Source organism: Rhinoderma darwinii, chromosome 3, assembly GCF_050947455.1.
Source record: "Rhinoderma darwinii isolate aRhiDar2 chromosome 3, aRhiDar2.hap1, whole genome shotgun sequence".
NCBI classification, from domain to species: Eukaryota; Metazoa; Chordata; class Amphibia; order Anura; family Rhinodermatidae; genus Rhinoderma; species Rhinoderma darwinii.
In genome coordinates, this window is record NC_134689.1 from 234,467,485 (window position 1) to 234,484,512 (window position 17,028).

The 17,028-nt window shown below is 43.0% G+C and overlaps 1 protein-coding gene across 3 annotated transcripts in view; it reads right to left on the reverse strand.

Moving 5' to 3' along the window:
• Positions 1-161: 161 nt before the first annotated feature.
• The window catches only part of CEP41 (centrosomal protein 41), a 66,888-nt gene continuing 50,021 nt past the window's right edge, over positions 162-17,028 (reverse strand). For all 3 annotated transcript variants that reach the window (XM_075857516.1, XM_075857515.1, XM_075857517.1), the window contains 5 exons: positions 7,404-7,573; positions 3,454-3,521; positions 2,125-2,239; positions 1,557-1,775; positions 162-338 (listed from right to left, as the gene is read on the reverse strand). In XM_075857516.1, the coding sequence (XP_075713631.1) occupies positions 199-338; positions 1,557-1,775; positions 2,125-2,239; positions 3,454-3,521; positions 7,404-7,573 (712 nt within the window). In that variant the 3' untranslated portion in view covers positions 162-198. The remainder of the gene's footprint in view (positions 339-1,556; positions 1,776-2,124; positions 2,240-3,453; positions 3,522-7,403; positions 7,574-17,028) is intronic.

Consider the following 17,028-nt stretch of genomic DNA (forward strand, 5'->3'; position numbering starts at 1 on the left):
TAAAAACTTCTTAAATTAAGTGTTCTTTCTATACATTGATTTAAATAACCTGTAAACAGAATTCTATTTGCCTTGCATCCCTTCCAACCAATCATTGTCAAGCTAGCAATACTGCCGGAGCATGAATAAGAACTGCTCTACTGGGCATAGACATGCGGGGATGAGTGAGAACGGTTGTTTATTACAGAGGCTGAGCACTTATTTCCATGGTTTGGATTGTGGGCTGATGCTGCGGATAGATCGGGAACTGATGGAACTGGCAGATGATGGGACTTGACTGTTTCTTGAGTTAGAAGTTCTTGCCTCTGATCTTCCAGTGGATAATCTGCTGAGACGGCCTACAGACAAAGAGCAGTCATACAAATCAATATTGCTAGCAATATCCATTATATTCCATAGTTATGATTTCCAGTAATACTAGACCCTTCACAGGTGGTCTACAAAGAAAACCGGTCAGCAATTTTCAATGTATGTAATAAACATTGCAATATTAATAAAGGAGATAAGATGAAAACCAAACGATCACACTCTACAGCCCCTACACCTACATACACCAAGATCAAGCTGGGCGTTGTGAATAGAAGTGGATGATGCTGACATATGATGCTGACAAACACTTCTATTCACAACGCCCAGCTAGTAAAACAAGTAAACACGCCCAGATGTTACAAACACAATACACGCCCAGTTGGAAATAAGAGAAAACACGCGCAGTTGTCCATTAGAAAGGCTCATTTGCATAAATATAAAATTGCTCCCAACTTGGCCAAAAATGATGGCTTAAAAAAAACAAAAAACTACTTTGCGGTTATATACATTGCAGCGCCGATCACATGCAATAGGAGATAGGGATTTGATAATCTGGTGACAGAGCCTCTTTAAGCAAACGAGTGATCGACTTAGTGAGGGCAGAATATCAATGACCGGTTCCCTTTAAATATTTTCCTAGCAGTATTTATAGTAGACAGGATTCCCTGCCTTCTCCTGTCCCTTGCTGCGCTCAGAGCACACTGGAGCTTCCGCCCCTACGCAGGAATACTGGCTGCATCTTTGGCCCAGCCTTTCCGCTGTCAATCAGACTGGAACATAGGATTTTGTCACAAAGGGCTCTCATACATTACAGCGGCAGAGGAGGAACAGAGCTTGCTTGGTTGAAAAAAAACAATTTGCTTGTATGGAGGGTCAATTACTAATAATCCTCTGTGCGATCTAGGAATTTCTTCCCTCACACCTTCATATATGTTCATTCTGAAAGTGGATCCCGGGTACGTTCAGAGCGGCACACAGGAGCGCAGATGAACTGTGGATATTCAGGGACAACAACGCATCACATCGGCACACAGCCCGCCCACATATAAGAACAGGAGCGCGTAGCACCAATACAGAGATCAGAATGACAGAAAAGTACACATTTTTACATAAAACCAAGTTAGTATTGTTTCACAAACGTCATGTGGTATCAGGAGTTTAGGAATTAGTTCCATTTGTAGAAATATATAAAAAAAACAAAAAAATAAAAGCACACTTTTGGAAGAGTGTTAAGATTGAGTACTCACTGGCAGTGTCCGTTGGCATGAGCAACTTCTCTAGGTGTTGCTCTATTTTTTCCAGGTCTTCCCTAGAAAATCTCCACTTTTTCCCTGCAGGCGTGGTGGGTTCTCTTGGAGTGGTTCGTTTGCGAGCAGATTTTGATTGCGTTGGTTGGGGCAGGCAGGTGACAGGGAATGAACCAGTTGTAAGGCCATCTGGGAATTTTTGAGCTATGACTTTCAGACCTGTGCAAGAACCACTTGACGTCAACCCAGTTCTGAGCATATGATCAACAGTTTACTTACAACTTTTAAAGAAACTTCAATTATCCCAGGTGATTAAAACTATGCATTTTATGTGGCATTGTATAATAAAAGAACAAACTAGTAGTCTTTATAATGTGGACTTCAACAGTTCGTAAAGAATACATGATGATAAATAATAATATGTAACAGTAATTATAATACTGTATATAAAATCAGAGCATTAGTTACATCTATAACCAGTAGTACCCCTCCTCATACAACACTATGTACAGGACGTCTTATTTTCCAGTAATCATAAAAGGTAATGGTAAATAAATCTTTCCCTTACCACCGGAAAGCATGAATACATTTTCAAATCCCCTCTCGCACATTGTTGTTGAGGCTTGGCTGGCTATCCTCTCATCTTCATCATACAGGATAATAATTTTGCCATGGGCATTTTTCTTAATACGTTTGTTAAGTAGAAAAGGTAATATAGCTATTTTACTAATGCCTTGAAGAGTGGTGGCTGCAGCAAGAGAACAACCAGGACACACCAGTCCTCAATATCTAGTAGAATACAGGAAGCGGGATTTAAGATTCTGACAAGATGGTACAGAGTCCCCTCCAAACTCCACAGTTTTTACCCTGAGGTCTCCCCCATGTGCTGGAAATGTGGTACCCAGGTTGGTGATCTCCTGCATACCCTCTGGAGCCGCCCCAGGTTGACAGCATTCTGGGACAATGTCTGGCGAGTCACTTCCAAATTTACAGACTTCACACTCCGCTAGTCACCTGCCTTTCTCCTGCTTCATCTGTGTGACATCCCTATCTCCACTTACAATAAATCAGTGGTACGTCACTTAGTGAACACAGCCCGCGCATGTATCCCGGCCTTGTGGAAAGAAGTAGATCCACGTATAACGTGGTTTCAGAAGATCCAGGAGGTGAAACGCATGGAGGAGCTCATGGCATCCCTACGAGACACACAACAAATTCATGCAGTCTTGGCATCACTGGGTTATCTTTGAGAACTTATCTGAATATATTTCCTTATTATCCTAATTTCCAGGCGGCAGTTAGGTTGTTGAGGAATGCCCTTCTGCTCCAGTCTACCACTTCCCTCCTATTCCCTTTCTTCCCCCTCTTTCTCCTCCTCCTCTTGGAGGTTTAGTCTAGTCCAGTCTAAACAGACTACTCAGCTGATTGCACTGCATAACAATCTACATTTTGGTTGATTTACAGAATCTGTTGTATACCATATTTGTCTTTCACTATGTGGTGAACTCGTTATTTGGATCTGGTCATCTTTGCTAATAAACATAGAATTTAAAAAAAACAAAAACGAACAACCAGGATGACCCTGGCCATTCATTACTCTCCCGTTAGTCATAGTTCCTGCTTTTTGACTTTTCAGCTAGGGCACGTTGTTTCTTAGGTGAAGTGGACCTCACTGCCACTATATTCTTTGGCACATACATCCAAGCACAGACCCCAAAAATTCCCACATCTGACGAATATTCCAATAGTTTCCACAAATACACAGCTTCATAAAAAAAGGACAATACTTGCAATGCCCAACATAGGAAATTATTCTCCAATAACGGTTAGATGATTGCATTATATACATTAATATCTCAGGAAAAGATAAAGCATACAGGGTGATCGAAAAGGATACATAATTCAGGATTTCTTGTGTGAATGGATTCATTGTTCTGGAAAGCATTGCAATAGGATAACTGTAAGCTGCAAAATAAATAGATTATCAGTGCAAACAACCATTCACAGACAAGATTTACATCATATAGTATTCTTCATAAATGGGGGGGGGGGGGCGACATACAATATCAGCTCAGGGGGATTAATAATTAGGAAGATTCGGATGGAAGTATTGGTGGCCACCTCTACATTGAGGTTTGGGACAAATATTTTGCACCAATGGAGCGTGTCTTTAATAAAATCGGTCACATTTTACAATTCATCTTAGCCATCTACTTAGTTACCAATTGTTGTTAATGTGAACACTAGAGAACTGGTCTGAGGACACAACAGATGGTTCCATCAGTACAGCCCCTGTCCCCCTGACCTAAGGCGGCATATGGATGTCATAAAGGTGAAGGCCGCTGTTCAGAAATCCTCTGTATTAGCTGCCCTCGTTTTGTATTATTACATGATGTTCCGTTTAACTGGTTGACAACACACGACAGAAATGCTCGTCAGCAAGTGTGTCCGTGCGATCAGGAGTTGGGCAATGGCTGTAAGACACAGTTCCAGTCCTGCTCTGACGCCAGAGATCAGAGAAACCGATTATCTCTGCCATTAACTGCTTGAACACCACTAGCAAAGCTGATCGAGGCATTCAAAAGGGAAAATGAGAAGGGGGACCCCCCCTTTGATTGTGTCACAGTGAATCACTGGGAGGTGATCAGGGGAAAACTCATCCCGCAAAAAACAGTCTCATACAGCAATATCAAACAAAATGGAAAAAAAATAAATAATGTTATGAGTGTCGGGATAGTGAGAGAAAAAATGTATAACCAATTTTGGCCTTGGAGGACAGAACAATTTGTTTGTCATTAACGGTTTGAAATCACATCTGCCCTGCAAATGAAATGTACACGTATAACTAGCTTCCCCCGGAAATAACAGCTGATCGCCATGGGCCCCAAAATGGTCTGCTTAGTGTTACCGCATTTTACATTTATTTTTTTTAAACTATAAAGCAGCAGTATACAAATTCAGATTAAAATAATTTGTCCCAGCCCCAGTGAAGGATATTATCTTATATTGTGAAAAACTCTCTCCAGTTAAAGTTAACCATTTATAATACTCTAGTGCAGGGAAAACAAGTGTCTTTGCAATGTAGTTCAAATACTTTTTTTTGAGCCTCTGTGCGGTTTCTTATGGTTACCCCAGCCTAGTAATTTAACCCTTTTCCGCACGGCACATATACAACACAGAGTAGTTCTCGCATAGTGCCATACACATCTGGCAGTGTGTTGGTACATTTTGGCTGTTTAACACATTAAATGATCAATAGCGACAACATCCCCTAACGGATTTGAGGGAGGGGGCTAACCCTGTCACCATAACGCAACCCAAAGAAAAAAAACGGTGGAATGATTGCCACCCCCCAAAAAAAATAAATTATAAGTTAATTATATGCACCCCAAAATGTTACCATTGAAAAATAACTCAGTCATGCAGCTAAATTGATAAATAAATTAGAAAAAATAAATAAATATGGCAACATAAAAACTGTTTCTTAATGTAAAACGTATTTCTATTGTGCAAAAGTAGTAGGACCTAAAAAAATAAATTAAAAAAAAATGCATAATTGGTGTGACCATAACTGTAGCGAATTAATGAAGTTAACAACTATTTACAGTCAAACCTCTGAGCTTACCACCCAAAATTGCACAGAAAAATTGTCTTTTATTAGGGGTGGTCCTCTCAAAGAAAAAAGTACACAGAATGCAGGATAGGGCCTGTTCACATCAGAGTTGGCTTTCCGTTGAACGGTTCCGGAGGAGGTTTCCGTCGTAGAACCCCTCAACGGAGAGGCAAACTGACACCTTATCAATGGTGATACAAACGCAAGCTATCAATGGTGACAGAAACATTGCTAATGATTTCAGTTAGTCACCATCCCGTCAGGTTTTCGTTTGACGGAATCAATAGCGTGGTCGACTCCGCTATGGATTTTGTCATAAAAACGGAAACCTGCCAGAACGGTGACAAAAGGAAACCATTAGCAATGTTTCCGTCACCATTGATATCAATAGTGATGTAAACGGAAGTGGAGGTTTCCGTTTGCCTTTCCGTTGAGGGGTTCTCCCAACTAAACCTTTGAAGGAACCCCTCAACGGAAAGCCAACGCTGATGTGAACAGGCCCTTACCCCCACCAGAAGTAGCAAGCCTATTTTTTTTTAGTCCATACCTGCCTTCCGAGAGCCAAACCTGTTATTTTTCAGTCGACATAGCCGTATGAGGGCTTTTTTTTGCGGGATGCATGGTATTTTCTAATAGCACAATTTAATTTTCCATATAAATGTATGGAGAAACTTTTAAAAATAACTTTGTGTAATGCAATGGTAAAAATACAGCATTGTTTTTTGGGTTTTATTTTTACGGCATTTGCCATGTGCTAAAAATTACTAACTGTATTCTGTAAGTCAATGCGATTACCACGATACTAAATTTATATAGTTTAAAGTTTTAACAAAATAAAAACAATTTGTTAAAAGATTGTTGTGTTGCTATATTTGGAGACCCATTTTAGTATTTTTCCCTGCCTGGCACCTCTAATTCTGGCTCCACAGCCTGGCACCTGTGTCATTCCTGGTCCTCATTAGGGCTCCACTCATTCCTAGTCCCCAGCATGGCTCCCCCTCTCATTCTTATAGAGTACACGAAATTGGCTTCTCTCATTCTTAAACCCCAGTCAGGCTCTGCTCTTCATATTCCCCCACAACCTTGACACGTCAGTGGCAATCTGCAGGCTTCCTTGCTCAGCGCAGCATGACGTATGCGGCTTCCTCACCATTCTGACAGCCTTCCTCCTCCTCTCTCTTTTCCTATGACACTCCATGGTGCTGAAAATGCTCCTCCTCCTGCTCTCTCTGCCCCAATGATGTGGCATGAAGCGGCAGCTTCCCTCCCCTAACATGCCATGCAAGTCTCCTCCTGCTCCCTCCAGCCCAATGATGCAGCGCGGTGCAGATCCGCATACAGATAATTTACAGTGAATGCAAGTAAAAATGTGTGGTCTATTCAAAAAGGGGTTGGATTGGGGGCAGTCTGTTTATAGAAGGGCAGCTTGCGTAAATTATAATGGTGGGGCAAAATCGGTCACAAACATTTAGTTTGGATGGGGGGGGGGTTCTTCTCGGGTGGTTTCACTGTATATCACACATTGAACAGCAATATACAAAGAAAAAAAAACCCTAACTTAAAAAAAAAAAAAAAAAAAAAAAAGAAGACACTGTTGAGTTGGTGTTTTTTTTTACCCTTCCCCCCCCCAAAATTTTTTTTATATAAAAGAAGTTACATGTTCCCCAAAAACGGTATACAGATTCTATGCATGTGCACTCCCGAGACAGCATGAAGGCAAAGTCCTTAGAATACCCTGTCTCAGCCTAGTCACCCTTTGGGACTTTTCCTAGGAGGTAAGAGATTTTGACTCAAAGGAAATAATTTGGTGGTTTGACAGTGTTTCTCCAGTATGTACGTGTTCCTCTAAACATGGTCACATCACTAGGGTAGGCCATCAATTCCTAATCAGTGAAGGGTCCAAATGCCAGGCCCCCAGTGTTCCTCAGAATTAACTTGCGGTTTTACCTGGTCAGCAGCGGTCCCATTTAAATGAAGGGTTGTTACAGATCCGTGCACATTGGGTGGCTGGGAGCGCCGCTGTGCAGAGAACGTTCTAATAGGGAAGGATTTAGCCCCATTGCTCTGCACAATTAACGAATATCATGTAAAAGGTGGACCTAAAATTTAGAGCTCAATAGTGTGGTACTATAGTGCTACAGTTTGTAAATATGTTTTTTTCCCTTTATTTCCGAATATTTTATCAAAATGAAAATATCCAGGAACTCTAAATGACTTGTTAATTCCATACTGACCTCCAATAACATGGCACTGGTCGTAACAATCTCTGTCACGGACATCAAGGAGAAGAAATGGGCAATCTAGGTATGGTTTTTCCAGGGATCTTGGGCTAGACAGAGGATCTTTTTTACTTGTCTTCATTGGATCATTATCCAAGTCTAATTCTCCTACTCCACTGATAACACTGTAAAAGGGAAAGCAGCAAATAGTATAATGAATAAAGCTAATTTGTCTCACCATAATAATATTCTCTGCTCACGTTTATCAATAAAAAAAACACAATTATCTACTAGAGGAGAAAAAGATCGGAAACTTTTTTTTCTTTTTAAAACATGTAGTGGATCAATTAAAGCACAGCTATAATCTGTAACTGAGATTTAGTGAATCTAATGGCAGCGTGAAGTAGTCTGAATTTAACCTCCTGTCCCATCACAAGATCAGACTGCTGCTTTGTCCCTCCCTCATGCTTTACATTGCATCTTGACTTGCGGAGATTGGTTGCTGTGAATAAGCACAAGCCCACAACAAGCTCACCAGGAAGTCAGTACATGAAGAGTTGATTTACAGTAGATTACAGCAAGGATAGAATCATTATGAAGTAACTAAATGAGCAGAGAGAAAAAACATCACGGGGTAACTGCCCCACAAAAATGGAGACAGAGGGGCCAAAATATAGAACGATCCTGGAAATCTAACTTAACCCCTTAAGGTGGCACGTTCAGGACGCAGCCCCATTTTTCAAATCTGACATGTTTAACTTTATGTGGTAATAACTTTGAAATGCTTTTACCTATCCAAGTGATTCTGAGACTGTTTTCTCGTGACACATTGGGCTTTAACTTAGTAGTAACATTTTTTTGACACATTCAGTATTTTATTGTGAAAAACACCAAAAATCAGCATTTTTCTCAATTTAAATGTATCTGCTTGTAAGACAGGCAGTTATCCACACAAAATAAATGCTAATTAACATCCCCCATATGTCTACTTTAGATTGGCATCGTTTTTTGTACATCCTTTTCTAGGACGTTACAAGGCTCAGAACTTTAGCAGCAATTTCTCACATTTTCAAGAAAATTTCAAAAGGCTATTTTTACAGGGACCAGTTCAGTTGTGAAGTGGTTTTGAGGGGCCCATACAATGCAAACCCCCATAAAATCAGCCCATTTTAAAAACTGCACCCTCAAAGTATTCAAAAACAGCATTTAGAAAGTTTATTAACCCTTTAGGCGTTTCACAATAATTACAGAAAAGTAGGAATGAAATGTACAAATTACATTTTTTTGCAGAAATTAATTTGTAATCTTTTTTTCTGTAACACAGAAGGTTTTGATGCATCGTGCATCCATAGTGTGATATGATAGGTTGTCTCCATGGGTGGGAGTACACCCGGGACGGAGTTCTGTATGATGATATCCTTTACAGTTATTTCAACAGCTAGTATTGTTAATAAGGGTTAATTACTGCGGAATAGTTTAAATGTTCCATATGCTGGTTCATTGGGATTAGTTAACACATATGCATAACAGTCGGAGTAACTACCAGAAGGGAGTGGTAAGAACGCAACATGGTCACATTGGACATGACCACGAGGCACGTAGTATTTGAACACCAAGGTATGCTTGCCTTGGCTATGGGAGACACTATACGTCGCCCTGACCCTTCTAGAAAGGGAGGTTTATTGAGAGAGGTGGGGGGGGGGGGGTGCACGGTCCAGTATCTCAGACAAATTGGTTGGAATGCGTAGAAGAAACATGTTTCTTTTGAGGTATGATGGGGTTGGTAAGCTGTATATCCTGGAACGTCAGGAGATTGAGGGAATCAAGGAAACGTGAGGCGATCTTTGAATGCATCAAACAAAACGCTCTGATAATAGGGCTACAAGAGACAAATCTGACCAGTCACTCTCCCAGATAGATCTGATCTTATGTTCCCCTACAGCGGTATATTATATTGAACAGGTAGAATATTTTATTGTGAAAAACACCAAAATTTAGCGAAAAACTGCAAAAATTAGCATTTTTCTCAATTTAAATGTATCTGCTTGTAAGACAGATAGTAATACCACACAAAATAAATGCTAATTAACATTTCCCACATGTCTACTTTAGATTGGCATCGTTTTTTTGTACGTCCTTTTATTTTTATAGGACGTTACAAGGCTCAGAACTTTAGCAGTAATTTCTCACATTTTCAAGAAAATTTCAAAAGCCTATTTTTACAGAGACCAGTTCAGTTGTGAACTGGTTTCGAGGGGCCTATTGCGAGAGCATTGTCGGATCATTCCCCTGTAGCATTATAGCTGGCAGTCGGAGAAAGGCCCAAGAGAAACTTGGGGAACTAGAGGCTAAATGCGTTCTGGTTGAAACCGATGGAAGGCAAGGAGATACAAGACCAGATACTGGAGTATTTTCGGTTTAACGCGGACATTGTGCCACTGGCGGTCCTATGGGATGCAAAGAAGGCCTAGTTACATGAGGGGGGGGGGTATTCATCCATAATATTAAGAGGATCAAAACAAAGTCTAGACAATTGGGGGATAGTCTGATTGAGAGTGGCGGAGACTGAAGGAAGACACGTGGAAGAGGGATCTGCAGATTCACTTAATTTCTGGGCCTCTGCCCAGGTTCTATTGAGAAACCATCAACTGGAGAGAGCTGATAACAAGAGGTTTCTTAAGCAGCAATATTACGAGGAAGGGGAGACTACTGGAAGGTTTTTAGCCAGAATGGCACAGGCACAAAGAGGTAACAACTTTATTCATGGTTTGAGGGGGTGGGGGGCGGCTAGAAACAGACACTGGGCAAATCTGGCAAGTGTTTGAGAAGTTTTATACTTCAAGAATGCAATACACCACACAGAAATTAGAGGAGTATCTGGGAAGTATTAGACTTCCCAGCCTGGGTCCAGGGGAATGAGAGATTCTGGAGGAAACAATTTCCTTGGAGGAAATAGTAAAGGCGATAGGAAGTGTGGCTAATAAAAAGGCTCCAGGTCCGGATGGTGCGCTAGGGGAAATATATAAGGAGTATAGGGACGAACTAGCACTGAAATTCCTAGATACCCTAACAGACAGTTTTGAGAAGGGAGACTACCTGATTCTCTACACGAGGTGACAATAGTGGTATCGCCGAAGGAAGGGAAAGATATCCAAGTACCGGAATCTTACAGACAGATATCTCTGATGACTTCGGATATTAAAATCCTGGCGAAGGTATTCGCACAACGACTGATTAGGGTGGTACATTTGGTTGTACACGATGACCAATCGGGTTTCATGCCATCAAAGTCGACGGCTATAAATCTTAGAAGGCCGTTCCTTAACCTACAGATGGTGCCGGAACATGCCGCGGAGAGGGCTGTATTGACACTGGACGCCGCAAAGGCATTCGATTGTATAGAATGGGGGTATTTATGGAATGTCATGGATAAGATGGGATTCAGCCCTAAATTTTTGAAGTGGGTTCGGCTGCTATATGCGGCTCCACTGGCTAGAATAAGGGCGAATGGGGCGTTGTCTGGGCGGTACCCACTGGCTAGGGGAACGCGTCAGGGCTGTCCATTGTCGCCTTTGTTGTTTGCTCTGGCAGTGGAACCTCTTGCAATACGACAACACAGGCTCATAAAAGTTCTGAAATATGGTACGATGGAAGAGAAAATATCGCTGTATGCCGACGATATATTTTTATTTGTGACGGAGACTGAGAATACTATTCCATTAGCCCTGGAAACGTTATAAGGTTCAGAGTTTTTTCCGGCTTGTTTAAAAAAAAAAAATGGAATAAAAATCGGTTATCATGCCTATTGACCCAGTTAATATCGCAGTCACTGGAGATGGGTCTCCTATTCCGGTAGTATCAGAGTTTAAATACTTAGGGGTCAAAGTGACGGCTAATGTCACACACTACATGGCCCTCAATGTAATACCACTATTACCCAAGGCTAAAGCGAAGGTGGAGACGTGGAACAGACTCCCTCCCTCAGCTTTGGGGAGAACTAACAATAAAAATTATTGCTATGCCCCAAGTGCTATACATTATCCACAACTCTACAGTGTGGATTCCCAAACACTGGTTTAGACGATTACACAATCTCTTTTGGGACTTGGTATGGAAACGGGGCGTGCCTAGAATAAAATTGGAGAAACTACAATTACCAAAAGATGAAGGTGGTGTGGCTTTACCGAATGTCTGGATATATCCAGCATTTTACAGGATGGGAGATCAAGGACAAATAGGGATCCAGTGCACAGATACGGTCATATCTGGGGGAGGGATTAATCCGCTGGAGGGGCTGGAAGCTCATACCTACAAAAGATCAGCGTGTACTAAACGGACATTACTTCTAACGCAAAGTGTGGCGGTAATGCAAACAGACACTGGGAGTAGGGGAATGTACCAAATATACACCGATTTGGCATAATCCGGTTCTGTGGGAATTTTATCAACTAGAGGATATGCAAGGCTGGGAAATGAAAGGTGTAACGAGATTGAGTCAATTATATGAAAATGCCACATTGAAGTCTTTTTAGCAATTAAAAGACCAGTTTCACCTGGAGCACACTATGTTCTACCAGTACTTGCAGATACGGCATGCTATACAGACACAGGTGGCTTCGGCAGATCCTACAATAAATGCACTGGGAATATTGAACTATATGGTTAGAACAGACACATCCAAAGGGCCGATTTCAATCAAAACATCTGGGGGTTCCTATGGAACCTGTTAGAGGAAAATGGGAACAGGATATAGGTTCTTCACACAAGGACGAATGGGAAGAGATTTTAGCATCATCCAGCAATTTGTCTATTAATGTAGCAAAGAGAAGGCCGCAAACTTTCTTGATACACAGAGGGTACAGGACCCCTCGGGTCCTGAAAATGATGGGCATTAGATCCGATGCTAAATGTCCCAGGTGTACGTGGGAAAAAAGAAGATATTTTTCATATGTTCTGGATATGTGGGGCTTTGAAGAACCTATGGGGTAGATTTTGGAGTTAAGAACGGTCTATGACGTGGAACTTTTGGCAGACCCAAAGTTGCTACTTCAGGGGTATGTTGGAGGGCGACAAGCTGGAATGTTTGGCAACTGCTATAATTCTGTACCAAACCAGAAAATGTATAACTAAACATCGGTTAGATGTTGAACCTCCAGTGAAGAGGGAAATTGTTGGAATGCTGAACCACACCATTTTCATGGAGTATAAAATTTAATCGAAAAAGGCTAATGTTAAAAAATGTGAAAAGCAATGGGGAAGATAGTTGGATTGCTTGGGGTTGGTGTCGCCAGAATTAAACAGATCATGGGCCCAAGTATAGGGGAGAGGACTAGCGGCAAAGTGGTTTTTGGGACAAGGCAGACTGTGAGCTTGCCTTCTCCAGGAAGTAGACTGCTTGAGAAGGGAATATTACTTATATGGGAAAGTTCAACAGGAGATGGCAGAAAGAGGGGAAAGGAACATTAATATGGTCATATATCTATACAGAGATCTGGTACGGATCTATGGGGAACATCCGAAAATATGGGTGGGATACTGGTATTGTTGTACTTGTCAATAAACTTGAACTGATAAAAAAAGAAAAGGGGGCGTGGCTTGGACGTGGAGCTGGCCGGACGCGTTTTGCTGGGGCTCCCATCCCTGCATTATCCCCAGCAATCCTCCTACGTACGGTGTCCCAGCACTCATCTGGGGGGTGAACCCTAACCAGCGGTGGTGGGTGCACCAATATAGACCCGTATTGGGGTCTCTGCTCGCTTTTGGTGGTTCTCGTGTAGCGGCCGGAAATCGGAGAGGCCGCGCACCAGCAGCTGTTCCATCTTCTCCTGTGTGCTCCTGGGTCTACCAAGTGAGCTCCCCGACAGTGACTGTCTCCTGGGGCGATAACCCTTTTCAAGTCAGGGTTCTGCGGCCTGACGTTTTCAGGCCTAGTCTGGGGCTGCATCCCCGGCCTGGAAGGTTTGCAGCGGCCGGACGCAGGCTACTTCCGACCGGACAGGAACCTTACAACTCCTCCGTAGCACTACAGACACCCAAAACCATCAGCCCAGGCGTGTGGGGTCGGTGTGCCTGGTGAGCCCTTGTTGCCAGCCTCAAGGAGGGCCCGGTTGGCCATTACAGGGCGGTTCACGCTGGTCACGGCCGCCATTTTGGCTCCATCTAAGCAGTCCTTCCCTGCACATTCTGCAGCCCGACAGCCTTGGACTGTACAACGTACACTGGTGTGTCCCCTCCTCGGAGGAACACTCACCCCTGCATGCAAGCTCTGATGCCATTTGGGATCACTGGATAGGGTCTCTCCAACCCTGCAGGACCTCACCTAAAATAGGTGATCCGAAAGCTCCCTGCCTTGTTGTGCCTAGATGCTTACTGGGACTGTGCCGCTCAACCCCAGTTATATTGATTTGATGGTCCGATACATCCTGTGGCCTTATCTACACGTTCTTCTTTTGTGCTGTAGACCTGAACGTTGCTCTGTTGCAAAGATGTGGGTCACCTGCAAACGCATTGTTTTTTGCCGACATATACAATGGGTCCCCCTGCCCGATGAAGACCCCCTTGGGTCCCTATACTGTATTCACTCCCATGTAATGTAACACTCCAACATTGTCTGGGTGCGGAATCCCATGGGTCTAAATACGCATTAGTGCTCCATACACCTGTACTCACAGCTACTTATCTCCCAGTCATGGCCCCTCCAAAATCGCAAATCAGCTGCTAAGCTGAACCAGTTTCGCAGAGCGGACTCCTTGGCATCTACGCTTTTTTCCGCACAGATCGCGGACCAAAACCCGATGAAGTCGGACCAGCCGGCCTCTGCTGTGTCGGACTCTTATCCTGATACATTGAAGGTACTGGCGGCCATTCATACATGTCAAACCACCCTCACCACTCATATGGAGGAGATTAAGGTTGATATCTCCATTCTACGCCAAGATGCACAGCACACCAGAGAAAGGGTGACGGAGGGAGAACATAGAGTCAGTACTCTGGAGGACCAAGCACCGCCAATCGCTAGATGTCTTGGAGACATTGAACAGGGCCTCACCAGACTACATCAGCACCTGGACAATCAGGAGAACAGACTGAGGCGCTGTAACCTTCGCTTTATAGGCTTGCCAGAGGGTTTGGTAGTCTCCTCTCCTGAATCCTTCTTGGAAAATCTGCTCACTACCACCTTCGGCAGGGAGAAATCATCCGTTACGTTTCCAGTGGAGAGAGCGCATCGTATTCTGTCCAAACCTCCACCTCCGGGAGCGCCGCCATGCACATTTATTGCTGAACTCAACTACCACACTATCAAACACACAAGAGAAAAAGGCTCAATTCCGTACGCCAACTCCCAGATCTCAGTTTACCCCGATTTCTCTATTGAGATCCAGAAGAGGAGAGCTTTGTTCCTCACTGCCAAGAAAAAGCTCAAAGAACTTGATCTCAAAATATGCAATGTCGTACACTGCACGGCTGAAAGTTCTGGTGGATGGCAGATCACATTTCTTCACCACTCCCCAGAAGGTCCTCGACTGGTTGGAAACTCGTCCTCGTGGTCAGGCTGGTTCTCCTAGTCGTACAGATGCCATATGTCACGGTGTATCTCTACTGTCCCACCATTCCAAGCTTCTAGACTACTTATTGTCTCCGACATTCTAAAATGGAACTGTGGATCATTCGTTCACCATATGGACACCTTCATACTGCAGTATCCTTTTTCTACTGGGTGGGTTGCACCATTGCACCCTCATTTCATATGCTATTTGATAGTTACCGGTTGTAATTGGTACTACTGTTGTTACGACTACTTGTGGTTTTACGGGATCCAAGACTTCATGCCTGCGTGCATGATAGTAGGGTGTGGGGGGGGGGGTTTGTTTCCACTATGTATATCACACCTCTAAATTTATCAGGCCTCAGGAATATTCTGCTGCACCTATACTGGCTCATACTGAACAGTTGGGCCTAGGTTTGCACTTTTACCCTTTACCAGGTCTTCTGACTTATCCTTTTTAAACATGGAATGTGAGAGGTCTTAACGATCGCATTAAGAGGGCCCTTGTTTTTCGGTATTTACAAAAGCATGACTGTGATATTATATGCCTTCAGGAGACCCACATGACGAATGACAGGCTCAGTCTTCTAAATACACCCTGGATTGGTTGGTTGGTCATACCATTCCACATTCACTAATTTGGCCAGGGGTGTCTCACTATTGATAAAACGCTCTATCCACTTGCACCTGATAGATATGTCCTCGGACCAGAGTGGTAAATTTGTTCTGATACAGTCTCATCATAAGCCATTTCTCCTGATAGGAGTTTGTTCCTCCTCCCTTTTCCCTTGCTATTAATGTCATCCTGTCGTTTATAACCAGTCACCCGTCTGTGCCTAGTATCTGGCTTGGTGATTTTTAACTCCACATGGGATAAGCATTTAGACAAGTTCCCCCGCCCTGGCCAAGACCCTGCATCTCCGGCTCCCTCCTCCCTTCAGTCTCTCCTTTTAGAGTTCAATATTACAGATGCCTGGAGAACTATAAACCCTCTTAACCCGACAATATTCCTGCTATAACTCCTCAACTTGGGGCTTTATCCCGTATTGACTTAATGCTAGTACACTCCTCCATCCTGACGGCTGTGTACTCTGCGGAGTATCTTTCCAGATCGGTTTCAGATCACTCCCCTGGCCGTTTACTTATTAGACTCCAAAATATACCCCCAAAAAATAAAAAATAGAATGAAAAAAATAAAAAAAATAAAAATAAATCAAAAAAAAAAAAACCCCGCCGATAGAACCAGTTCCAGCTGGAAATTCTCCCCTCATCTGACTATTTCCAGGCTAAGTGGCATCTGTTTTTTCTGGACAATAACGGCAGCGCTTCTCCTTTAGTCGTGTGTGAATCCTTCAAGGCATATGCACGTGGGGTACTCCTCTGTGGCAATTAATGACTTGGAGAGGTCTGGCACATAACGAACTCCAAATTGCCAATGATGCTTTGGCGGCCGAACTCCAGTATATATATCAATGATCCGACCAGGGATCATAAATCGCAATGGTTTTGCAAGCTCCGTTTGTACCAAACCTCCTTAAGTAATAAGGCTCAGAAAAAAAGCCTTCTTTTCCAAACAATCATATTATGAACATGGTGAAAAATGTGGTAAACTTTTAGCTTGCATAGCCAAGGGTGATAGGGAACCCCATGGAATATCACTGCTCGAGGTTCCAGATGGTACCCAATCCTCTAATTTTATCCACCTTTCGCTCATTTTATGAAACATTATATTCCACACACATCTCTGCATCCTCCTCAGAAATTGCTGAGTATCTAGAGCAGATAACCCTCCCCTCGCTATCACCTGCCCACAGGGTGTATTTAGATGGCCCCGGTACTGTACAGGAGATTTGTCTGGAAGGAGGCCATGGACTCCGGAATCTCAATCACCCGGTAGTGAAAGCCTGCCTATTGAATTTTACAGGGCCCATGCTGATTTTTGGACTCTGGAGAACTGCCCAGTTCAATAAGGGAGTCGAACATAGTAGTATTGCCTAAACCTGGTAAAAAAAACAAAAAAAAAACAACTATATTATGTGATTCCTACCGACCCATTTCACTCCACTAGACGGACATTAAAATCATGGCAAAACT